Source organism: Ictidomys tridecemlineatus, chromosome 5 (genome assembly GCF_052094955.1).
Source record: "Ictidomys tridecemlineatus isolate mIctTri1 chromosome 5, mIctTri1.hap1, whole genome shotgun sequence".
NCBI lineage: Eukaryota > Metazoa > Chordata > Mammalia > Rodentia > Sciuridae > Ictidomys > Ictidomys tridecemlineatus.
The window spans coordinates 170,383,286-170,410,535 of NC_135481.1; the positions used below are offsets into that span (position 1 = coordinate 170,383,286).

The 27,250-nt window shown below is 35.3% G+C and overlaps 1 protein-coding gene across 6 annotated transcripts in view; it reads left to right on the forward strand.

Annotated features, from left to right (window-relative positions):
- Window positions 1-1,332: 1,332 nt before the first annotated feature.
- The window catches only part of Gpcpd1 (glycerophosphocholine phosphodiesterase 1), a 56,599-nt gene continuing 30,681 nt past the window's right edge, over window positions 1,333-27,250 (forward strand). The window contains exons 1-7 of one of the 6 annotated variants that reach the window (XM_078051444.1): window positions 1,333-1,545; window positions 7,460-7,536; window positions 9,732-9,828; window positions 14,804-14,888; window positions 21,055-21,130; window positions 22,978-23,019; window positions 23,735-23,858. In XM_078051444.1, the coding sequence (XP_077907570.1) occupies window positions 7,488-7,536; window positions 9,732-9,828; window positions 14,804-14,888; window positions 21,055-21,130; window positions 22,978-23,019; window positions 23,735-23,858 (473 nt within the window). In that variant the 5' untranslated portion in view covers window positions 1,333-1,545; window positions 7,460-7,487. Of the gene's footprint in view, window positions 1,546-1,596; window positions 1,734-7,459; window positions 7,537-9,731; window positions 9,829-14,803; window positions 14,889-21,054; window positions 21,131-22,977; window positions 23,020-23,734; window positions 23,859-27,250 lie in introns of those variants that run through there. The other 5 variants (XM_013356454.4, XM_078051442.1, XM_078051443.1 and 2 more) reach the window with 5 other exon arrangements.

Here is a 27,250-nt window from a genome sequence, read left to right on the forward strand (position 1 = left end):
TTGTTATTTCAAGAGGATTTAAGGAAGGAATATGGTTTAGGTCTATCATTGAACTATAAACAATTAGGCAAATAATAGCTTGACTAAAAAAATAACTTGACCAAATGGTGAGCACAGGAAAATAAAGATCTATAAACACTTGAAGGAAGCAAATATATGAAAAAATTCATCACTTAAATATGACTAACAGCAGAGGAATGAAATTGATTCCAAGTTATCTAAGGACAGTGAAAGCAGCAGACTTTAACAAATAAAGGTGAATAATAGGAGGGAAGTTTAATTCTTCAAGAAATTTGGGATTAAAATGAGTGCAATAAAAAATGAAAAAACATTGTATCTTGTGCCCAGCAAAAAGCAAGCACCCATTAATTATTTAATAACTGAATGACTTTGTCAGAAATGTCCTGGGATCTAATCCAAGTTCAAATATCAAATGTGGCCATAAACAATCTGATTTATAAGACTAGAAGCTGTGTCTATAGCAAGCAAGAGTTTTTGTGTTTGTTTTTTTAAGCCAAATACCTTTTTAGAAGGCCCATTTGAATCAACTTGTAACTACAACTTTTACTGAAGATAACATCTCCCCAAAATGTGGGAGATGTTATCAGTATTTCACTAAATTTAAATGTTAACATAATTTTACTTGAAGTTAAGCAAAGGTTAACCCTGACGCTGGTAGCAGTTTGATTAATACTGATTAATTTTTTGAGGACCATCAAAGGAGAGGGAAAAGTTTTTTTTAAAATAGGGTTTATTTTTAGAACATAAGAGACAACAATTTCCTCAGAAAGGGTCTTTCTACTTTTAGAAAAGTTCCTTCATACTTTCCTTGGCATACAAATAGCCTCGGGGTGTTGTTGAATGCAGGTTCGGTTAGGCAGGTCTGGGATTAGGTGAGTGCTGTCTCTTGATGCTACGGGCCTGTAGACTATATTTTGAATGGCAAAGGATCAACTCTGAACCATTTTAGGTTTCCTGATCTTTACCTTCAACTTTAATGATTTGATCCCAAAGTGACTGCTTTGCAACTGAATGAAAGTTTCTAAGTAACATCAAGCCTTCTTATCTCCCTCACTTTCAAACGTGGAAGAATTGCCGCTTCAGCCTCGGCTCTTAGTCCTTGATGAACGCGGCCTGAGCTTGCGGAACCTCTGCAAGCGCGTTTACCAGCCCCGAAAGGGGTAGTAAGCCATCCGCGGGGAACCCGGGGATACCCGTCCACCTTCGGCCGCCGTCGCGGGCCCTTTCCAGGAAAGCGCGGGCCCGCCCCTGGCGCGCGGCCTCCGATTGGCCGGGACAGCGCCGGGCGTGACGTCAGGCCCCGCCTCGCCGCCCTCCGGCCCCGCCCCATGGGGTGGCCTGGCCGTTTGGTCTGGAGCAGCTGAAACCGGTTTGAGCGGAGGCGCTTCCTACCGCTCGGCGCTGCCGCGGTTCGCCTGGAGGAGCGCTGGCGAGGTGTGGACGGCGGGCGCCCGGCACCTCAGCCTGCGGCCCTCGCTCTCCGGCGCGGCGGTGCCGCGGACCGCTGACCCGGGGACACGGCAGGTAAGGCTGGCGGGCCGGGCGCCAGGTGCGGGCCGCTGCGGCTGCTCACGTGGCAGGCGAAGTGTCAGGGCAGTCCCAGCCCCGGGACGCGGCCGGGCTGGGGGCGCCCTGCCGAGGGGCTGGCTGGGTCCCGCGGCTGCGGCCGGGGCGCCTCGTCGGGAGCCTCGGCGGCCTTGACGTTCCCTGCGGTAAGTCGGTGGGTGGGAGTATTACCCGCTTTTGTTCGCGACCACGGTTCCCCGGGACTGTCCAGTGCTTGGTTCCCTTTTGAAACATGTGGCTAGAATTTATAGAGCGTAGGACCACCAAGAATATACACAGTACTAAGTTAAGGAACAAAGAAATACACAAAATGCAACAGAAGTCCCCTGAATACCCCTTTCCCACAGCAGTCCCTTTGCCCACTACCACTGTGTCCCTAAGTAACTCACAGTGTCTTGACAACTGTTTTCCCCTCCCAATTGCCTAAAAATAGTGACCACAAAAGAAAACTCCCCAAAGTAGCAGAGTGAGCATTTGATATGGACCAGAAGTCTTGGGCTTGCTTTTAAGTCAAGTTCTTCCTAGGAACCACAGTGCCTTTCTTCACTAGGAATATTCCTATTCCAGGAATAGTCATCAGTGCCCTCGATAAAATTTTGAGGCTGCTGTCCTCCTCCACCTCTCTTAAGCTTTGCTTATTCCATATCTCCCCAAACCTGACTTTTCGAAAAAAGCCTCGTGAGTTAGGCGCTTCTTCTGGCCCCTTCCTCCCTCACGCACTGCCTAGTTGCAAAGAAAATCTGGCAGGAATTGTAGATACTTCTTTCACCTTGAGGCAGCTGTTGAGTCTGTAGTACCAGCAAAGAGGAACTGATCAAACCAAGCAAAAGCAGGATGTTTGGATCTGAGGGTGTTTTCACACTCCTTTCTGTCACCCTCCCGGTTTCTGCCATGCTCCTATCAACTTACTCTACCTCTTAATGCTGCTGCTTCTATTTGCTACATTTCTAACAGTTATTACATAACTAAGAAAAAAATACAAGCCATCAGTCTTTTTCCTATTTTTAGTGCTCTAGATACAAATAGCACAAAAATCAACCGAGGTAAGACTGCATAAAGCCCAGTCCATTGCTGGTTTAAGATCTAGACAGTGTTCTATACAAAATTTAAATCTGCAAAGTAAGACAGGAAAACTGGGCTCAAAGAAATGATGACCACAAAAGCAAACTCATAGTGAATAAAAATTTGATATGTTAAAAAAAAGTAGGTTGATGAATCAAACTCTGTGTATAACTCAAACATTAAAGTATATGAAATACATATGCAATACACATGTATATGAAAGTATATGAAATATATACATCAGAAAATGAAATGGAAAACATTTGGAAAAAATGTTACTGCATTGTTTAGAAAGTTAATGTAGCTTAATGAAATCTACTTCAGAAATACTTTCTAAATAAAAATCCATTAATATGTACATTGTGTTGGATTAAAACATTGAGTTAAAGTATGTAGAGGTCAGAAAAGTGGGATCATAATGATCCTCCACCAAAAATAACAGATTAGGGATTTCATATGTTCCTTTACTATAGCTAGTTAAGAGGATCACAGCTGCTGGAGTCTAGAGAAGAGCAAGGCTAATTGGAAATAACTTTTTTCTTGAAGAATTTGGAAAGAAAACAGATTCTTTTTGGCCAGACGTACACTCTTTAGCAAAAAATATCTGAGTTCAGTTTACCTCTAAACTAAATGTTCCTGTACCTTGGTTTGTTTAAATCTTTTGTTTCCCAAGCTTGTGAACTGGTAAAGTCAAGTGTTGGGAAAGTTTGTTTGGTAAAAAGAATACAGTAAAATTTATTTTGACAGGTAGTGTGAACTCTGAAATTTTTAAAGATTTAAATTAATTGCAATATCATTTTGCTAAAGTTTTAAAAATGTTCAATAGTTTTAAGCACTACTCAATCTCAGGTGAGATTTCCGTTTATCTTTTAAAAGCCCAGTTTTGTTTTTGTTTTTTACTCAGCAAACAAACCAAAACCTGTCTCAGGAAGTATATGTAGTTTGTGAAGTAATAAGTGAATTGTTTTAAAGTATCTACATAGTCAGCTCAGTGCATACAGTGACTAGCTTTTTTTTTTAATCTTATTCTATTTTTCTGTTTATCTGGAAGACCTCCCCCTCTGTTTTGGGATAGTTTTGTTTGTTTGGGAGAGGAAGAAGTACCAGTGGATGTGTAAATTTTGTGGTCCCGAAGTAGATCCGTTTTTTTTACTTTGTCATTGCTGTTTTGGTGATAGCTGGGTGCCAAAACTGTATGCTTCAACCCTGCACCAGAATCTTGGCCTCTGTTCACAATCAAGTAAACTGCCCTGGTAGCAGCTCTCTCTCTCTTGTTGGGATGATATTTATTTTTGGAGAGTGGAAATTTGAACTACTTTGCTTGATTTGACTTGTCAGTTCAATGGAAGGTGATGCTTTGAGTTTTGGGGAGGGTTTTTGGGGGTGGGGCAATTTTGTGCTTGTATATATAACTTTGTATAGTACATTTACTGCAACTGTTTACTGCCAAGTTACTATAGACACTTTATAAAACAACTTTAGGAATGAAAAGCCCAATTTTAATAATCAGCTGATTTATTTCACTTTTATTAGATTTGCAGCCTTTCCTGATGGTTTTAATGTAGTAGAAATCTAGGGATAATTTTTTACCGGCAGTTTTTAAGATATAGAAATAGTTACATCTGATTTCTCTCTTTAAAAAAAAAATTATTTTTTAGTTGTAGTTGGACACAATACCTTTATTTTTAATTATTTTTATCTGGTGTTGAGGATTTAACCCAGGGCCTTGAACATGCTAGGCAAGAGCTGTACTGCTGAACGAACCACAACCCCAGCCCTATATCTGATTTCTCTTATTGGATGAATTGGTTATTTAAAATTGGTCAGAGAATATTACGCTAAGCGAATTTAGCCAATCCCCAAAAAACAAATGCCGAATGTTTTCTTTGGTATAAGGAGGCTGATTCATAGTGGGGTTGGGAGGGGGAGTAAGGGAATATTAGATGAACTCTAGATAGGGCAAAGTGGAGGGAGAGGAGGGGAGGGGGCATTGGGGTAGGAAAAATAGTGGAATGAGATGGACATCATTACCCTAAGTACATGTATGAAGACACATATGGTGTGAATGTACTTTATATACAACCAGATATGAAAAATGGTTCACTATATATGTGTAATATGAACTGTAAATCATTCTGCTGTCATATATAACAAATTAGAATAAAAATTTTTTAAAAAGCCAAAATAAAAAATAAAATTGGTCAGCAGTGATATATCAACTCTGTAATCATGTAGATGAAATTGTCCTTAGTTTGAGAATTGTGTTAGTAAACCCTGTTAAAGTACAAGTTATAGGGCTGTGGTTGTGGCTCAGAGGTAGAGTGCTCTCCTAGCATGCTTGAGGCACTAAGTTTCAGTCCTCAGCACCACATAAAATAAAATAAAGATATTATGTCCACCAATAACTAAAAAATAAAAAGTACAAGTTACAGTTTAAGATTGAAGTTGGCCATTTAGCCATTTTGTTGGATGATGAGGTTTATACTCTCAAAATTAGTTGCTTAAAAATCAAGATTTTTTTTTTTGCTAGCCTTAAGGTTTCTTCTTCATATGATAGAGGTATGTTAAATGTAAGATTGTAGTGCTTCGGTGAATAATTTTATTAGAAAGAAATATACTTTTACGGTTATACTCAGATTAATATCAGATGTCGTCTTAAATTATTAAAGTATTCAGATAACAAATTAATGAGGGAGTAACAATCTAGAGCTCTTTATTTTGAGAATGTTCTTTGACAATTCCAGAATTGGATGTATATACTTTAAATTGATGGTGTTTACTCTTAGACACAGAAAGTAGAATGACATATCTTGGAAATTATTTTGATCAAGGACAAGTTTTCTCCAGTCTTGAATTTATTAACTGAAATAGTAGAGTCATCAAATATGGAATTCTTTGTCTAAGTACATCATGACACCAGTATTATAAGAGTATAAAGTGTATTTTTAGTATTACATTTTATAATTGATATAAATGTGATGATATATAGTTTGTAGCTCACATTGAGCTCTGACTTTTTTTTTTTTTAAAGAGAGGAGAGAGAGAGAGAAAGAGAATTTATTTATATTTTTAGTTTTTTGGCGGATACAACATCTTTGTACGTGGTGCTGAGGATCGAACCTGGGCACGCACGCATGCCAGGGGAGCTGCTACCGCTTGAGCCACATCCCCAGCCCGGAGCTCTGACTCTTGATCCTATTTCTATAGCTATTATAGGTCAGGTTTCTGAACTTCAGCCTTATTGATATTTGGACCTGAACATTTACACGGAGGGATATTCTGTGCACTGTGGGGTGTTCAGCAGCACCCTTGGCCTCTATCCACTAAATATTAGGAAGAACCCTCTCAGTTGTGACAACTAAAAATGCCTCCTGATATTACCCATATTCCCTAGAGTGTAAAATTGCCTTTAGTGAGAACCAATGATAATAGATACGTTGATGTTGTTAACTGTTGGGTAGCAATATTTATTAAATGACCTTTGTAGAGTTATGCATTTGTTCAGAGGGAGGGAAAGGAAGCAGAGAAGAAATAGAGGAATGAATAGCTATGAAAATAATTTAGGATTATTTTATAATCTATAAATGTTAATGAAATTTAGGTGATTAGTTAATGGAAATGATGCAGAATAAAGACATTGAAATTCTTTTAGGAACTTTGATGGATTGGGATTTATAAGTCTTGGAGGTATTAGAAGTTATAGTATGATATGTCCTTATGGAGAGTATGTGTTTTAAACTATGTAACTATTTGTGTGTGTGTTTATACATCTAGATATCAATATGTATGTATGTATTTAAAGCTGTTTCCTGTCTTTCCTCAAGTTACTTAAGTTAGGGGATGATTTATTTGACCAAGAAAGGGAAGAAGGAAAAAATTAGAAAATGTGAAAACAGTAAAAGATCTCAAAATCTTAGAGATTTAGATTTCTATAAATCATCAAAGTGATTCAGAGTCAGGAATGTGAGGATGAATATTCTAGTTGACATAAAATGTGTTACTGGAAAGAAAGGGGGGAAAAAAACTAGTTAGTTTCAGTGAGTGATACTTTTTTTTGGTTGTTTCCTTGTTACTAAAGTCAGCAGGTCAGGGGTCAGGGTAGTTTGTAATCCCAGCAACTAGGGAGGCTGAGACAGGAGGATTACCTATTTGAGGTCAACTTCAACAGCTTCACAAGACACTGACTCAAAAAATAAAAAGGTCTGAGGATATAGCTCAGCATGAAAGCATCCCTGGATTCAATCTTCATTATCTTAAATAATAATAAATTAATAATAATAATAATAATAATAATAATAAATAATAATTACATTCCACACCTTATTGAAGTAGAAATCCTCTTGAGTCGAACTTTTTTGTATTTATATTCCCCCCACCCCCCTAATAACATGAATCTGGTCAGGAAAGATAGGTTGAATTCAGAACAGCTGCTTATCAGAAGAGAATGTGTGGCAAGAAACTCTTGACTCTTCTTAAGTTTGGACAATTTTCTTAGCAATATTTCAGGTGGGTCCATTCTTACAGAATAGGTTGTAAATTTTACTTTAAATCTTGTTAGGTATTTCCCAATTAATGTAGTATATAAGGACTCTAAATTAATTAATGTTTTGGTCATAGTTGAGATTGATTTTTCATTTTTTTGCTTTTTGACCTTTTTTCTTTGAATATACAACCCTATGTAAAGCTGCAAAGACATTAAATGTTCTTTTACAAAATGTAAACATAGTTCTTGGTTTTACTTGTTTCATGATGATAATGTCTAATGCCAGTATTTTAATGTACTGTAAATAACTTTTCTTTTTCTTCCTAGCAAGACATCCTAAAACAAATCCATCAAAATGACACCTTCTCAAGTTACCTTTGAAATAAGAGGAAATCTTTTACCAGGTATTGTACATTTTACTCTAAAACAATTTTTAAAATTAAATGAGCATTTTCCCTATCTAAATTATTTAAATATGGAGTTGTTATTAAAGTGGTCCTAATTTTTAGATGAAAATATCTATAGCCTTGCTTATCAGAAATGTGTTGTGAGAGTAAATGCTTAGGGGAAAACCTTCCTCTAAGTGTCTCATTCTCATGTTTGAGAAAAGCTGTAGATTTATTTAATTTTACACAGAAGGAAAATGGTTGGGCTGTGATTTTTAAATTAACATGAAAATGAGGGAAATTGTGCTAGCTAGTCCAAGAAGCTGGTGAAATATTTAGCTAAAATAACTTTGGATACTTGTATTATCTTTTAGTTTTGTAGAAGTACTATGAGTACTATGAGTAGTCTGTAGAAGTACTATGAGTTAATTTTAGTTTAGATAGCATATCAAAACAGTGCTACACCCGGTTTATGGACTTCTCTCTTTAAAATACTGAGTATACTGGCTACCTTTCAGTTCCTCAAATCTGCTATGTTCCTTCTCCTTTCCTCTTGAGTTTTTCTCAAATGGTTTCCTATGTCTACTCTGTGTCCCCACCCCACCCCCACTCCTAACTTCCATAGTCCACAAGGTGAGGACCCCTGCAAAATTTTCTTAATGTCTGGCACTGTTTTGTAGCATATTCTAAAGATTTTATTAAAATTACTTCAATAATTTTTCATTGTTGTGGGCAGATTGTAAACTCTGTGAAAACATGGACTTGTTTATGTCAGATTCCTGCACCTAGCATAGTGCTTGGCACAGACTAGGCGTATAGTAAACATGTATTCAAAGAATAAATTAGTGACTCACTCTGTAGCTAACATCTTTATTCTAGCAACCTTCATGGCAATTGGCAAAGAGTGTGTGTGTGTGTGTGTGTGTGTGTGTGTGTGTGTGTGTGTATGTGTGTGTGTGTGTGTTTTCAAGTTCATGTTGTCAAGATAATCTGGTACAGCTCTACCTCTGGGTAGATTTTGGAGTTTGAATATTGCTAGTCACCTGACTTATTGACTCTTAGAAGGCCAAGTGCTCACCTCTGGTCCTGTATGTAGCCTCCTGGAGAGAAGACAAAAGAGCTATATTATACCCTTTAAGGGAGTTGTGAATAGGCAGTTTTGGCTTGAAGGAGCTGGCCATGTCAGGCAGATGGACTGGCCACAGAATTTCAGCTTTATGAGGGGGGACACATTCTCCGGGACTAGAATGAAGTAGATAATGGTGCCTATTGACTCTATAGGTGGGAAGGAGGAAGTGGAGGGTTAGGGAAGAGACATGGGAAGACTCCACTCCTACCTTCCATAGCATCCCATCACCTTGATTTCCTCTTTGCAGCATGATCACTGTTGAATGTGGAGAGTAGAGAGTACAGGGATGCATGATTAGAAAGAAAAGTGAAAGGGAAGGAACAAGTAAGTAAAAAGGATATGTATGGGGGGGGAGGAGTCCTCTACAAATTCTCTTTAGTTAGCATTCACATCTTTGTACTCTCTTAAAAATGAGGGCCAGTTAAAGATAGAGGTGGATATTAAAACATTTTTAATAAAATGTTTCCCTTTTTTTTCAGAAATGTATTCCCAGGGAATCAGAAATACAAAGTAAAATTGGTAAAATGCAGGCATACCTATAGATGAGAAGTATTCAGTTGAAAAAATAGTCATTATTTGAGTGAGGAGTACTGAATTTTTCACTATGTCTTTGTTTTGAGGGTTTTGCTATTGTCCCATTGATAAAGTTCTTGATTAATAGTTAATAGTCACTGTTTGAATTCTTGGAAAACATTGGTTAATATTTCTTTAGAAGGCTTACGTGCATTTAGGGTTTGCCTTTTTAGATTGGAAACTGCCTTGAAGGCAGTAACTGTGGCTTGATCACTTTGTATTCTTGAGTGCTTGTTACTATCTCAGTACGAAGTTGAACAAATGAAGAGAATTTCTTCCGTGTGCCTTCCCATTTTCTCTGACTTCGGTTCTAGAGAGGTGAGTCAAGTTAAATAAAATATAGGTGCTAGTGGGTCTCTGGATCTTCCCCATGTTTCCATGTGAAGCTTTTCTATCTTGGCCAAAGAACATACAGCCAGTTGAACTAGTGCAAAGGGTCATTCTTTTCTTGTTTCCTGAACTTGAAATTTGAAACTTTCCTGCTTAGGAAAAGACTTTTGTATTTCTTTAGGGGAAGTTTTTGCGATATGTGGAAGTTATGATGCTTTGGGAAACTGGAATCCACAAAATGCTGTGGCTCTTCTTCCAGAGAACGAGACTGGTGAAAGGTAAGCATGGCAATGTCAGGTTACAGAGTAATTGTGACATTCACATTATAAATGGAGGAACTACTAAGATACTTTAATATACTTTTAATATATTTTATACTAGTGTATAATTTTTCTTTAATTTATGTCAGAATATTACATGAATGCTATTTAAGGAGTGAAATAGTTTTACAAAGTTTTTGTGAAAAACTGGTTTCTCTGTTCCTCAATCTCTTTCTTCTAAACCATTTAAAATTCTTGACTGGTTCTTTGGATACCTACTGCTAAAGAGCAAAATTGTCTTTTTGGTTTCTCAGTTCAACTTTTTTTAGTTTTGGGGATCAAATCCAGGGCTTCACATGCGTTCTACCCCTGAGCTATATCTTCAGCCCTCAGTACATGTTCTAGATAAGACATCCAATTAATTTTGTTTTCACCTATGAAATTTATATCCTTGAGAAATACAAGATATTAATTAAAAAGATTAGAGAATGGAACACACACTTCGGTATCTTAACTAATAAAAAGGAATGTAGCACTAAACAGCACAGATGCAGTGAACTATGTGAAGGGGAATCTGGGTGTCACCAATATTCAGTTAACTAATCTTGGGCAAGTCTAATGTCTGTAGGTCTCAGCTCATCTACCTAGTAAAGGGGTTAGACTAGTAGATAGTCAACAGAGGTGGCCCTTATCCCACTTCTCAATATTTGGAAGTGTTATGCGTTGTCTTAAATAGTGTACAAATACATCCAGTGCCACTATAAAAAATACCAGCTAAGGAAGCCAAGTGTGGTGGTGCTTGCCTGGAATCCCAGCATCTCTAGAGGCCAAGGCAAGATGATTACAAATTCAAGGCCAGCCTCAGCAACTTAGTGAGACCCTGTCACAAAACAGAAAATGAAAAGGGCAGGGGATATATTAGTGAGAAAGCTTTTATGGATTTAACCCTCATTAACAAAAAATAAAAAAGAAACATCAGGTGAGGTGATTATTTAAGACTCCTTAGGCTCAAAATTAATTTTCCCATAAAGCAATGCTACTAAAAATATGGCTGGTAGACCTATCCAAAGGACTTTTTTTCAATCAGTGATATGAACTGATACCAAATTTTAAAGTGCAGAAATTGAGAGCAAGCATTCAGAAATGTACATTGTAAAAATCATCTAAGGCTCATCTCATTTGAACTACATGTGTAGATGAGGAGTATTGGTCATTGGATACATTGAATAAAACAAATCAGCAGACAAGAACTGGTCCTCTACAGTAGTGGCTTGAGGAGCACGGATGGCAAAATCTAGGAAAACAACAAAGAAAAGTAAATCAGTACCATATTGTGAGCCAAGGAAAGAAAAACAGAAGCACAACAGAATATCCCTTTTCCTGTTTGTCAGTCGTGTGATCCATTTTCCCTTCTGGTCCTCAGCTGTTTTTATAGGTTTTATAAGTTTTATTCGTAGATGATATTGGTATATACTCCTTGTTAGACTCTCCCAGAGGGACAAGGTGTTTATTTTTTTCAAGTGGCCATTTTTTCTTTGATTTTTCAGATAAATTATTCCTGTCTGCATTGAAACTTTTCTCTAAAATACACTTCTGCTTGTCTTGAATTATTTCAGCCACCCTAGTCAAAGTGACGTGGACCGAATGACACAATACTTAAACCTTAAAATCGAACCTTAAGGGACCAGCCATTTATACATTGCCGATGTATGCCAAAATAAAGCCAAGTCTTGGGGAGTCGTATATAGCAGATAGACACTGTGAGTGCTTCACAGGGAAAAAGGAAGTGCTTTTCAAGAGTACAAGAGAATCTGCTTGCCTTCAAATGACATTTTTTTTTTAAGAGAGAGAATTTTTAACATTTATTTATTAGTTTTCGGCGGTCACAACATCTTTGTATGTGGTGCTGAGGATCGAACCGGGGCCGCACACATGCCAGGCGAGCGCGCTACCACTTGAGCCAAATCCCCAGCCCCAAATGACATTTTTTTGTATTTTAGAAGTATGGCATATCTTTGGGATTTCAATGTGCTCTACCTCTAGGGCCTGTGTCCCTCTTGTTCACATTCTCTTTAAGCTTATTACTAGTTTTTGGTGCCAGGTGGTAGATGGAGCTCTGTTGGAACTTTTTTCCTACTTACAGATCATTTGAAGGTTGTAGTAATGTTTCCTAAGAAGGGTGAAGATGTGGGTCACTTATGATTTTATTGACACTTTAGGAGAGGATAGGAGCACATTTCAACCCTGTACTCAATTTCATTGCCCTTTTTCCTGAAATTTAATCAGATTATGTTCAATCTTGAATTCACTGAACTCATGAAACAGTTCTGGTTCATTTTTTTAACTTAAGAAGCATTCTGTTCAAGAAGTAAAGTAAAAAAATGTGGTGTATTGATTTTTCCATTGCTTTATTTAGTAATTCTTAACCAGAGGAACACAACAGAATCACTTTTAAAAAGATATACATGCCTAGATCCTGCTTCTGGATACTGGGAGGTAGTGGATGGGAGAGGAGCACCAGCACATTTTTCAAAGCTTATCACTAATTCTTCTGTGCACATCTGGAGCTAGTTCTATATATTCTGGCTGGCTGCATGCGATATTCCTGGAAATCTTCCCTCTTCTGCCTTTTTTTAGATATAGTAGCAGCAGAAATAAGTTGATGAATCTACCTGAAGCCCTCTGTTGAAGAGGATTTTGAGGCTTACCCATGTAGAGCATTTGCTATCCTTTCTTTGTAGCAGTGATAGGCAACTGGCCATATACATCTGATTGGCCTGTAAAGTTTTATAAGTTCTGTGTGGCTAGGTACCACCTAAAGACTCATGAAGTCAGAATCTCCCAGGGTGGATCCTATGCAGGCAGGCTGGCAGGTAGGCTGGCATACTTATAGGCATACACACGTGCATGCGCACACACACAATCATTTGGAGCTGCTGTATGCACTGAACTACTCATGCTGAATTAATGATTAGGTAATGGTCTGTGACTGTGGCTCTCAACCTTAAGTGTTCATCAGAGTCACCAGGAACCTTGTTAAAATACAGACTAGAAGAACCTCTAAAGCACAGGAAATAGTGCCAAGAGTTAAGAGGGATGACATCAAATTAAAAAGTTCCTGCACAGCAAAAGAAGCAATTGGGAATGTGAAGAGAGAATGTACAGGATGGGAGAAAATCTTTGCTAGCTACTCTTCTGACAGAGGATTAATATCTAGAATAAAGAAATAAAAAAATTTTACATAAAAAACCAAATAACCCTATTAATAAATGGACAAATGAGTTGAATAGATTCTTCTTAAAAGAAGAAATATAAATGACCAAAAAAATATGAAACAATGTTTAACATCATTGGCAGTTAGGGAAGTGCAATGCAAGTCTTCATTACACTGAGATTTCATCCTAAACCACTCAGAAGGGCAGTCATCAGGAATACAAAAAATAATACATGCTAAAGAGGGTGTGAAGAAAAAGGAACACTTTTACATTGGTGAGATTGTAAACACTGTGGAAAACCAGTATGGAGGTTCCTCAAAAAATATGACCCATCCATACCACTCCTTGGTGTGTGTGTGTGTGTGTGTGTGTGTGTGTATATATATATATATATATATATATACATCAAAGAATTTAAAGTCATTATACTACAGTGATACATACCCATGTTTATAGCAGCATAATTCACAATAGTCAAACTATGGGATCTGCCTAGGTGTCCTCAGTGGATGAATGGATAAAGAAAATGTGGTATATATACACAATGAACTTTTGTTCAGCCATAAAGAAAAATGAAATTATGTCATTTAGAGAAAAATGAATGGAACTAGAGGTGATTAAGCAAAACAAGTCAAACTCAGAAGTTCAAGTGTCATATATATTCTTTCATATCTGGAAGCTGGAAAGGAAAAAGAGAAAGGTGTGTGGTAGGGGGAATCTCATGAAAATCAAAGAGATCAGTAGAGGAAAGGGGCCAGGTGGGTGGAAGACAGGAAGGGAGTGGGGAAGTGCTGGGGAGTGATCTTGGCCAAATTATATTGTGTGCATGTGTGAATATAGAACAATCTCATCATTATGTACAACTATAATTCACCAATTAAAAAATGTGAGTTTCTAATTCAGTAGGTCTGGATGGGTCCTGAGAATCTGCATTTCTAACATGTTTCCAGATGATACTGATACTCCCAGGACTCCACTTTGGATATCAGTGGTCCCACATTTGAAGCTACAAGATCAGTTAAAATCATGAATCACAGTTGAGGCAGCTGTAGCATAGTTCAGAGGAAGACATTGAGTTGAAGCAAGTAGTAGATACTAAGTGGGTGACTTGGGAATAACTAGAGCCTGAGTAGTAATATGAGTGCAACTTGTCAGTGTTTTCTCCTTACTTGTGACCTAAAGCCTTTCAGCCCAAAGCCTCTTAGCAACCATGTAACATCCCAAGCTAAGTAGAAAGGCAAGAAGATTGTGATATAGGCTTTCACCTTTGCATTACTTAGATTCAGTTCAGATAGTTCTTCATCACTGAGGCCTTTGTTCCAAAGGCACTTGCCTGTAACCCCAGTGGCTCAGGCAGGAGGATCAAAAGTTCAAAGCCAGCCTCATCAACAGTGAGATGTTGAGCAACTCAGTGAGACTCTGTCTCTAAATAAAATATAAAATAGGATTGGGGATGTGACTCAGTGTCGTGCCCCTGAGTTCAATACCTGGTACTCCCTCCCCCCAAAAAAACAAACAAACCATGCAGTGTATTTTGTTTGCTTATTTATTTGTCTGTCCACATAGGAAAGCAAACTCCTTAAAGATGGGGCTGTCCTACAGTATTGCTGTGTTTCTGTTACCTGCTATAGAGTAAGCCTGTGTTAAATTTTGTGTAGGAATAAATGGATGGTATTGGCTACATACTGTATCTGAGAGGTTTTGTGAACTGTGAGTTGTTTATGTATAATTTTAGTTTGATATTGATGCTGCTTTGATTTTTTTTTCCCCCTTTACAGCATGTTGTGGAAAGCAACCATTAAACTCACTAGAGGCATATCAGTTCAATATCGCTACTTCAGAGGGTGCTTTTTAGAACCAAAGGTATGTTTTCTTTATCTAGTTTCCAATTTCTTTATTTGCTTATTTCAAAAGCAACTAGCTTAACTTTGAAAACATTAAAAATAAAATGAGTTTGTTTTGGTCAAATAAGGAATGGAGTTCTCAATAACATTTTAGACCAAAACCCAAGTAAGTAGCCACTTCAGAGGCAGATGTTGTCTGCCATGGAATTTTTAAAAGACTGATAGTAAGTATCTTCTGCAATATTCTTATCATGAAATTTGTTTTAATGATGAATGTTCTCTATAGGTTTGCATTTTTGGTAACTTTTGTAAGTTAGTAATCAGTTACAAAGGTTTTTGTTTTTTGTTTTTTTTAAATTTTATACCATGTAGATATATTAAGAGGAGCACGTAGCCAGCTTTAAATGGTTAATTGTTTTAAAAAATTATTTCCCCACAGTCATCTCTTAGTGACTGTTATTTAACTCCTATCAATATTGAAGTGATTCCTCCTAGATTTTTTTTACAAGGTAGTATTGATTGGCCAGGATCTTTCCTGAAAGTCTTTGGGATATCTGTTAATTCTCAATCTGCCTTTTCACGGTGATTTATTATTTTGGGATTGTTTTCATATTTAGATAAGAATAAAAGTTGATTCTTTTTCTCTTAGTCTACAGATACTTATTTGCTGAAAGGATTCTTTTCCTTCAGATTTTTACCTTTGACACTCTTAGGCTGCATGTGAACAAGAGTTTAGGCAGGGATCTAGGAAAAACACAGATTAGATCTTTTTAAAAAAGTATTTCCCTTGGGAGTCATTAGATTCTTTTGCTACATGTGAAAAATGCAAGTAGTCACTGTTACCTCATTTTCTTAGCCACCATTACAAAGAAGAAAGAAAACTGACAACCCCATTTCAGCTGTCTTTTGCACCTATTACTTTGAGTACTTTGTAAATACTAAGTAATTGAACTTAAATTACATTATGGTTGATCATTGTGTTGGCTTATCTTGACAATGATCTCACTTTAACAACCTAAGAAAAGAGCATCTATTATTTATTTGCATAGGGCCACAACACCATGGTGAAGATTTTCAGTATAAATTGAACTATTGTATCTAGCTACATAGGCCACAACACTCCTGACTTTGGAAGTTTGAGAATCCTGGTGTGTGAAATCTAGCTTTGTATCATAGTAAATCAACTAAATTTTACTTGGAATTTGGAAAAGAGAGAAAAAAAAAATTTGGAAAAGAAAAATCACAATAAGTCCTCGGCATAGTTTTCTAAAGTAAGACTATTGTCAACAGGTTAAAATTAAGCCAACCTGTAATATTTTCTACACTTCATTGAAAATGTAACCAAAATAGCAATCAGTCCAAAATGCCTTTTTGAAAAATTGGCAAGAAGTCTCCTGAACAGTAAAACAAACAAATAAATAACAAACAAAAAACACAAGTTTATCCCCATGTAATACTTGCAAAAGTTTACAGTATGTGTTGGTGAGTGTGTTTCTTTAAGTAGGTGCTTGCTCTGTATCGTGTACACATGTACCGTGTGATGCAGGGGCTGCCATGGTAAGTATGTTTTTCATGGAATAGAGTAAATAGCTGCATAAAATCCCATGTATATGGCTATTTTTCCACATGCTGGCTTAAAGTGATACTTATTTTAAAATAAGTCTGGTACTTTTTAAATAAAACATTTTTACTATAAGTATTATCAAAGTTTGTCTTAATTGTGTATTGTCAAATGATAAATGTAATGTGCAGGGAATCTTAAATCAAGAAATGTAAATTAATGGATTATATTTTTATGATCATAAATAATGATAGGAAAGCAAAACAATGATGAAAGTATTAAAAAATTGTTATGGGAAGTAATATTAATTTTATTGGATCAAAAGTTTAGGGGGTACTCTAACTAGGCAGTTGTAGAACCTAAGATAAAAATCTGTTATTTTTGGACAAGTCACTTGGCTTGTATAGTTTAGCTGCTTTCAGCTGTAAAATGAAGGGTTTGAACTCCAGGTTTCTTAGATTCCTTTCATTACTAAAATTTTATTGTGAGCAAATAAAATTTTACCATTTACATTTTCTCGTCCATACTTTGCTTTTTTTGGCATGTTCCTTTTAGTTTAGAATTTGAGCTCTGAAGTCCTTTTTTCTCAGATATGTATTTTTATATTTTGTAAAATTAGAGTGACGTGTTGATATGTTGAATCTTAAAATAAGTTTACACGTGACAAGGCAAACTACTATCTTACTTAAGCTTAGCAAATAAAAGTAATGACTATTCCTGAATGAAAACATTTGAGTCTACAGTCCCATTAATGTCACATCTTCACCAAAGATACTTTTGAATTTGCATGTAATTTAAACATTTTTTCTTTATTCATGTTCACCCCTCTTTGCTGATAACTAGAATTAGGGGTGTTTTCTCACTGTGAAATGTTAGCCAGTTTTTAATTATCCTTTGAAGGCTTTGTTCTTTTTTTTGTGTGAAAGTAGGTCTTTACGTTTCAGTAACACATCTATTTCTAATGTTTACAGGTGCTAACATTCAGTTAGATTCAATATAAATTTTTATTTTGATCTTAATCTCCCTTGATTTTTCTTTAAATCCTTGAACAAGAAAATCATCTGTCAGAGGTCGATAATTGTTAATTTTTAAAATAGCTTAGGTTGTCATTTTGTGAAATGGTTTCTTACTATAGTGAAGTTCTGTGTGCTAACTGCTCCTAGCTATCCACTTGAGATTTGAGCCACCTTAGAGATACCTGTTGACCTAGCTTCCTCAGTTCTAATCAGTGACCATTTTTCTTACTGGTCTTACAAAAAATAGTGATTTTTTAAAATAGCAGTGCGTTTGGCTTCTGTATGACTTCATAAATAAAAATTACTCAGTCCTCTTTTACATACAAAATTGTGGTAAAAATGTTGGAAGTTCATATCTGCAGTGATAGTACTAGAATTCACTGATAATTTTGCTTACTGGTTTGTTCAGAAACAAACCCCTAGTCAATGTGTTGGACAATCTTATTTCCTTCTCAGTGCTTGATGTAGCCAAGTAATGTCACTGTTTAAGAAAGCAATAATTAAGATTTTTTTCCCAGAAACAAATTGATTTTAAATGTTTTTAAATGTTTTTGTTAACATACATATTCAAAAACATTCCTATATTCATCTGATTTTAGATATACTAAATGTGAAATAACTCTATTAGTACTGTTTTATTGTCTTGGACTGGTATTCTTCCTTTTTTCTTCCAAAGATCCACCTTCTACCTTACTCTGAAAACTTAAAATCATTGCAGTATTTTGCAGAATAGAACTGTTCGTTTTCTAAAATGTTGACGAATGAATTATTACAGTTAGTATATTAAAAAGAATGGCATGTTTGAGAATTTGAATTTCCCAATATTTAGGGTTTAGCTTTTATTTTTTCAAAGGACTTCAGTAAAGCTTCTCAAGTTTAATAGAGTAGTAATATATTTTGGAAGTTAAGATGTATTTTAAGAGTAGGTTCCTTTTTTTTTTTTTTTTGGTTATTATCACTTTGTAAACTAGCCAACATGGATTTGTAATGTGAATGCAAGTAAACATCATCTTAAAAATCATCTGTTGAGCTGTACCTATGGACTACCCCTCAGACACACTATTCAAGAACTGCGGATGTAGCTTAGAGGTTGAGTGCATGCTCAAGGCCCTGGGTTTGATTCCTGGAACTGCAAAAAATAAATAAACAAACAGAAAAACAGCTCTGGGGCTAAAGATATAGCTCAGTTGTTAGAGTGCTTGCCTTGCATGCACAAGGCCCTGAGTTCAACCTCTAGCACCACATTATTTCTAGGTGATTTTATGGCATGAGTGATGGGTTTGTTACTAAAATAGATGAGTGGGAATATTAAAGTTGCTACTAAATAAGTTTCCTATCAAATATTTTAATACATACACAGAACTGTCCTTACGTGATAGACCAGTCTGAATTTTATGTTCTCCTGACACTTGAATTAAAAGAAAATGAAAAAAATCTTTTTCTGTATTCACATTTTTATTCCTGTTGACATATTAACAGCACACCTATTAAATCTAGTAATTTTTATGAGAATGTAATCCCATATAATTTGGGGGGAGAGGTGAAGGAAAGGTATAGATCATTTTGGCTGTTTTTCATTAGTAAAAAAAATTGTTCCTTTTTTTTTTTGATACTTGGGATTGAATCTGTGGGTGCTTTATTACTGACCTGCCTCCCCACTCCTTTTTTATTTTGAGATGGGGTCTTGCATACTTGCTTAAGGCCTGGCTGAGTTGTTGAGGCTGACTTTGAACTTTAATCAATTGCCTCAGCCTTCTGAGTTGATGGAATTATAGGCATTCACCACCAAGCCTAGCTTTGTTGCTATTTTTAATGTATATGTGTTTCTCTCTTTTATGGGTTAAAAGTTAAATGTTTAAAAAACAAATTTAAAATATATAGCAGGAAAGAAGTTGTATTAAAAAATATCTAGTGGAAGGAAAATACATGTATTTCCTCTTTTAATATAATGGAAATGATATTCACATTTTAAGATGAGTAGCTTAACATTATTACACTTTATTTTTTAAATCTACTCAGTCTACCAATTTGTAAATAAACCCTTACAGCAAGGAGGTATTTAGCTAGAGAAAGATAGTTTCATTTATTATTTTAGGATTAACAATTTCAATGAATAATGCTGTTGTAGTTTTTAAGCTTCAAAAGTTGCAAATTTTAAAAAATTTAACCTGGTTATTTATGTTTAATTAATAATGTCCCTCATTTGTTACATACTTGTTATCATTTGGCACACTTATCAAATATAGTCAATCAGTATTAAAATCCAGTAAGATATGTAGAAGAGTGTTTGATATCATCTAAAGATGTACACTCTAGAGATGGAAACTATATGTTCCAGTATTTTTAGTGTATGCCTAGGAAAGAGCTCAAAAGGTTTATATGAAAATATTGATAATGATTATCCCAAAATTATGTGCTACTAGATTTTTATATAATTATGTAATTAAATTTCTTTATGTAAATAAAAAATAACAGTATCTTGAATTTTGATAAGTTTTGAAATTTTGCTTTTAAAATGTGTATTGAAGGGGCTGGGGTTGTGGCTCAGTGGTAGAGCACTTGCCTTACATGCATGAAGCACTGGGTTTGATCCTTGGCACCACATAAAAATAAATAAAATAAAGGTATTGTGTCCATCTACAACTAAAATTTTAATTAAAAATTTTTTTGAAAAATGTGTACTTAATAGCTTTATTTTAATCTTAATTATTTAATTATTTAAGATTCTTAATTAAAGACTACAATGCTTTAAAATTTCAGTCTTTCAGGAAACCTGAATATACTTTAAAATTGTTGTATGTTAACACATACAGCTTTATTTTTTCTTTTTTAGTAAAGGAATGTGATACCAGAAGACAGTATTAGGAATTGTCACAGTGTATGAATTTATAAACTCTTAGGCATAAGAATTAAATTTGGACATTAATTCCCCTATTATCACACTTGTTCTTCAGGTTTACCTGCCCTGTGTCCTTTCTTTAGCGGGTTTTCTATCTTCTTTAAAGACACTGGTCACAGTGATATGAGAAATCTGATGTTCTTATTATTTCCCACTTAGTGTTCTTCAATAAATGTAATGAAAAACTTTTATTATGCCTTTTAATTCTTTGAGTAACTTGTGATAATTGATCTCAAAGTACTCATTCCTACTATTTCTCATATTGTAGTCTTGTTTAAAGTGTTTTCCAAACACTTTCTTAAATAGAGGAGGGAGTTGAATGTTTTATCTGGCAGTTCCTATGCTTGCCAACATTCCAGAGTATATTTAATATTAACTTATGACAGAAATAATATCAGATCAAAATGAAAATTTATTTGGAAAAATTGAGTATTATAGGCTCATTTACGAATGGGTTTAAGAGAGTTTTGTGTGCCAGTTCATCTCATTTTTCTTTATTTACTGCCTCAACTTATTTTTTTTCCAGCATTACATCATATTTTGTAACCTGGGTACATTCTTGATTTTGGCATATAATATTGATAATTACCGAGATGAATCTCTTGGTCTCATATTTAGTATAAGATTTAGGCCACAAACATCTAATGGAGTCATGGGTAGAAAATAAGATATAAGAAATTATTGCAGACGTTTAACTTTTAAATTGCAGACTATCGGTGGTCCATGTCAAGTCATAGTTCACAAGTGGGAGACTCATCTACAACCACGATCAATAACCCCTTTAGGTATGGGCATTAACTGCATCTGTTTGAGGCATATGCATAAGTTACTAATATGCTGCACAATGGCTTAGTGGGAGTTAATAAATTTTTATTCTAAAGTTTAAAGTTAATGCATTGTTAGTACTACAAATTTCACTTAGCATTTCATGAATCTTATTTTCAAAACTAAACAGTTATTAATTGCCTTTACAAATTTTATTAGAAATGCTTGCCTAGTTATTTTTGTTTTCTTGGGTCAGATTAGTTTATTGTGAAATACTTGCTTTCATTTTGAGGGGTTAGGAAGTTTATAACATTCTTCTTGACTGAGCATCCATGGATTTATTTGATTGCTTGCTCAGGCTTAGTAAAAGAACATTTGATGAATGAATTAATCCAAAACAAAAACTTCGTAACTTTTAGCTTTGAATAGTAAAGGTACTAGAATAAATTATTCTTTTTTTAAATGAGTAAATACTTGGATAAACTTGTATGAGTGAATTCAAATATCTTTGTAGTTGACATAGATTCTTGCTAGTTTATTTAAATTCCCTGCTGCCTTTGGAAGTGGTAATCCCAAGAGTTTTTTTTTTTTTTTTTAACATTATTCAGCTTTCTTGTGCCTAAAAATGGCATTTCTCATTATACAAGTATTTTTGAATTTCCTTTTCCATACTGAAAGTAGAATTTGAAGTTCATTTTACATACATTAAGTTACCCACTTGTATTCATCTATATATTAACTTACTGCTGAAAAATGTATCTTTCAGTTCCTAGGCAAAGTTAAAATCTAAGAATGATAACTCATTTACTAATTTACTAGCTTAGACTAATAAGGAGTGGGAGTTTCTGCTTTACCTTATATCAGGACACATTTTGTTTAAATAGATGTCTCATTCCATCCTCTTTATTGGATTTTCTTTTTATGTGTTTTATTGCACTTTTAATAGTGTAAATTAGAATCTTTATGGCAGTATACTTAGAATTATAATAGTCCCATACTGAGGTTGGAACTTACTAGGTATTGAACATTTTAAGAAGTAATTTGCATTTGAAGCATCTTGTAGTTAAATACATTGTCTTATTGTGAGAAGTGAAATGATTTTGTTTCTTCTCTTTTAGAAAGAAATATATTCTATATAATTTTTAAACCTACAAGCTGTGTGAAATCTACCAGAAAATTTGTACTAGCAACTGTAATACTTTAACAAGTATTTCAAACTCATGTTTAAATGAATATGGGAAGGGAAGTAGGAGGGAAAGACAATTAGTATTTAGAGGCTTGGATCTCAAAGCTTTTCTCATTTACTTGAATGTTAGGTGAAGGGAATATGCTAGCATTTATTCTTTTTTTGGTAGTTCCTCACAGCTCTGTATATGCAGGTAAGTTATACTGTTTGTAAAGCTTTTAGCTGGCTACAGATTAAAGTTGGGATTTGAGGAGAATTACATTTTAGACAAGTTCAGAATATGCACTGCACAAGAATAAGCATTTTAATTGTGCCAAGACTTTTGTTTTGAAAATTCACAAGGAGTTACCATTGTCCAGCAACCTGTTAGTTTTGTATATTGGTGGGTGTAGAAGTTCATCCCAGTGCCTCTAGAGCACCTCTCTGTGGAGTTTTCTTTCACTTCCTTATGCTATCATGGATAATGACAAAGTCTATAAGAACTGTACTACTTGTTAGTCTCTTTAAAGGGGAATTCTTTATAGAGGGCTACAATAAATATGCTTATTCACTTTATGCTGCTTTTAAGTTGTAGAAAAACTTCAATATTTTAAACAGTCCTTAAAGTTGGTAATTTCTCAGTCGTTCATTCTTTAAACATTATGAATTTTAACGATGTCTTCTATTTTCCTTGAATTCTAGAAAATGAAATTATTATTGATGATGGACAATTTGGAATCCACAGTAAGTAAGAGTGAATTTTGAAATGTCCACTGATGTTTTTTGTGTGTATACACATGTGTGTGTGTGTGTGTGTGTACATATATATATATATATATGTACACACACACACACACATATATATATTTATATATATATGTCTTTTAAAAGTTCTGTTGATGAAAAACCTTAGGTCTAGTTGACAGCTTCTTTGTTATTTATGAAAATTGTATTATATATAAACTTCAAGTTAAAAATTGCTAAAACAATACTATTACAAATGTGTGACTTTTTATGGCAGGATATATAAATAGGAGTCTATAAAACTATAAAAGTTTTGTTCTTATATCTCAAACCCAGACTAGTGGCATAAGTAGTTTCAACTAAAAGTTTCTTATGGAACTTTGGGAATGTAATGATCCCTAATGGAACAATTGCTATGTTAGGAATCATTTTGGAACATGTTCTCTTTCATTGTAGATATGGATTACTTCAATAATGGATTTGATAAAAAGGCTTTAATTTACTAAAGTTGTTAAAGAATAGTTCATTGTTAATAGTCATTTAAATTCTCCCAATCATATAAAAGTTCTTTTTTAATGACAAATTTAAGGCTACAAGTGTATTTACTTTGGAGATGGTGTGTGACAAGGCCAGTGTTTTATAACCTCAGTGTATTAAAATGTGAATTTGAACTAGCATTAAAATAATTACTATTCTTTCTGTTTACTCTTGACAGATGGTGTTGAAACTCTGGATTCTGGGTGGCTGACATGTCAGACTGAAATAAGATTACGTTTGCATTATTCTGAAAAACCTCCAGTCTCAATAACCAAGAAAAAATTTAAAAAGTCTAGATTTAGGTATGACTATGTGCTTTTATTACTTAGGCCCCCCCGCCTTTTTTAAAAAAGAATGCTGTAGAGTTTGGATCCATTTTGTTTTAGCCTTTAAGAGAATAAAATAACACAGCTGTTGTCACATTTTCTAATAATCCTAGAGATCTGTGATAATGAATTGCTTTTCCCCCATAGATCACTACTGTTACATATGTTTATGTTAGTAGTATCTCCTCCCCTCCCCCCCCCCCCCCCCCCCCGTTATGGTACTGGTGATTTAAACTAAGGGTGATCTTCTACTGAACTATATCCCAAGCCCTTTTTATATTTTATTTTGAGATGGTCTCATTAAGTTGCCCAGGCTGTCTGTGAACTTGAGATCCTCCTGCCTCAGCCTCCTAGATACTGGTTACGTGTGTGTGCTACCACAGACCTGTAATCCCATTACTGTATCAGTGTTGAACCTCAAAATTTTGAACCAGAAAAGTTAGTTTTTACAAAGATCAGTAGTTTCTAAGCTTGTGTATTTTTGTAATTTCTATCATTTAATATTTCTTAGTGTAGTAATAATTTGTTTTAAAATGAACATAACAAATGATTTTGTGCTGAGGAGGGAATAGCATAAATAGAAAAAAATATTGAAAATCTTTCAGAGTTTTAAACTTTATAGTGATTTGAAAATGGAAACATTTCCATGAAGAAAGGTAGCAGTTTCAGAGTTTTTGGTTTTTTTTGTACCAGAGATTGAACATCTAGAGGCATTTAACCACCAAGGCACATCCCCAGCCTCCCCTCCCCGACACTTGAAATTTTCTCTTTTCTTTGAGACAGGATCTCAGTAAGTTGCTGAGGCTAGCCTAAAACTCTGTCCTCTTGCCTTAGCTTCCTGAGTTGTTGCTGGGATTATGGGCATGTGCTTATGCCTGGCTAGATTTTTTTTTTTAAAGTTGCTTCAGTTTTAGAGATAGAAATAAAACTTTGTGTAAATGGTTAAATAGTAGCTTCTTTTTTCTGTGATATTATTGTATATATCTATGAGTGAACTGGCTTAAGACGCAGGAAGCCCTACACTTGAATTTTTGTGACTTTGGGACTGAAATATGTACCATAGCTTGATTGTATAATACAGCTTTTTCTGAATAAGATGTCAGGAGTGGGTTGAAAGTAACTGAAGATGTTTATCTTTTTAGTAGCATTCATAATGATACTGATGTCTGTAAGTCCTTAAATTTTTTAACTGTCTAAATATTACAGCACTTATATCCCGATCATAGACAAGGAAAAGTGTGGGTGGCACTTCACAGCCCTTTGTGTTGGCTGTTCTGATAGAGTATAGGGTTTGGGGTGTGTGTACCTTGTCCTCCACATGGTCAGTCTACAAGATCCACTGGACCTTAAACTCTTTAATAGTTATCTATACATATTTTAGTAATTTGCTTACTTGTTATTTTAAAAGAAGCAAATTACAGCTGTAAACTGACTAACAGAATAAGACATAGAAATAACAATATAAGGAAAAACCTTGGTTGGTTAGCTTATTAGTATTTTTATTTTTTCCCTTGGATGCAGTTAAGCAATTAATAGCTATGCATGGTAGCACATGCCACTTATCTCAGTGATGGGGTTGGAGAGCTAAGGCAGGAGGAGGATTCCAAGTTTGAGGCCAGCCTCATCAATTTAATGAGACTTTGTCTCAAAATAAAAAGGACTTGGGATGTAGGTCAGTGGTAAAGTGCCCTTGGCATCAGTCCCCGCACGAAAAACAAATGTTTGGGATCTGATTTGGAATACAAATGAATACTGAGTCTTAAGGACATTCTTTGACTGTATAAATTATTGAGTTGCTTAGGCTTAAATTAAAATGAAATGTACTTAGTTGGAGTCTACCTATTAAATGACTTAATTCTAGAAATTAGTGCTTGTTCCAATGATCTTTTCCCCCAAATTCATTTTAGTGCTAGACTAAGCCTTCATGGAGTAGGAAATAAAATTTATCTGTGAGGATTTCAGTATTTTAAAAACTTGGTAACAGCTTATATACTTTGTTTTATTTATTGTTTTGTGTCACAAGGGATTGAACCCAGGGGGACTCTACTACTATGGGGTACACTATTATTAAGCTATGTCCCCAGCCCTTTTTGTTTTCCTGTCTCAGCCTCCTGTGTTACTGGGATTGCATATGTGTGCCTCTATACCTGGCCAGCTTATGCATTTTTAGAATAAAATAGTGAGCATGCACTTTGTTATCAACAAGTTTTAAACAGTCCTTCCTTCCTTCCTTCCTTCCTTCCTTCCTTCCTTCCTTCCTTCCTTCCTTCCTTCCTTCCTTCCTTCCTTCCTTCCTTCCTTCCTCTTTCTTTCTTTTTCTCTTTCCTTCTCTTTGTTTCTTTCTTTCTCTCTCTCTCCCCCCCTCTCTCCCTCTCCCTCTCTCCCCCTTCCTCTCCCTTCCTCTCCCTCCTCCCCCTCCAGGGGCAATCAGCAACTGGGCCACATTCTCAGCCCTTTTTAATTTTTTATTTTGAGACAGGGTCTCCCTAAATTGCTGAGGCTCTCTTTGAACTTGCAATAATCTTGCCTCAGCCTCCCAAGCTGCTGGGATTATAGATAGGCACCACTGTACTTGGCCCCCACATTTCTTTTTGATTGGTTATACTAGCAAATGGAAAGCAATGGAGATGTCTCTTTGTGGCAGAGTATAACATATATATAGCTATTTGATGAAAACATTTAATACAAATAAAATGAATTAAGTTTTATCATAGGTCCTGTCCCTTTAAGTTCGTTTATTTATTTTTCAAAAATGACTGTCCTGCCTACTAATTTCTTTCCATTTGTAGTTCATGTACCTCAGGGGAGAATGTTCCTTCAGGTGTATCAATAGAATCAATCTTCTAGAATCATTCCCAAGACAATTTGTTTTCTGGAAAGATGATGATTTTTGTGTTGAGTTATTGAAATACTACTTTAGATTTTATTGAGTGATTATAGACAGTATTATTAATGGAATAATCTATATGTCTGAAACCTCAGGAAAAACTGTTAAGACAAAGCCTCAGCAGGGCTGGAGATGTAGCTCACTTGGTAGAATGCTTGCCTTGCATGCATAAGGCCCTGAGTTTAATCCTTAGCCCAGCAAAATACAAAGACAAAGCCTCAGCAGTGATTAGGAGGAGGGAGGTCAGGGTGGACCACTATTGTAATTATTTGCATTCTATATTAAATCTCATTTAGGTGTCAAATCAAAAATTGTTGTAGTTTACCTATTACTCTCTATAATAACTTTGCATCCTATATTAACATTCAGATTGTTTAATCTATATGTGATTTAGTTGGTACAAGAAGTATTCCAGAATTGAATTTACTTTTGTTATTACATACATTTTGTGTAAGTAATTGCGTTTTCATTGGGAGTAGAT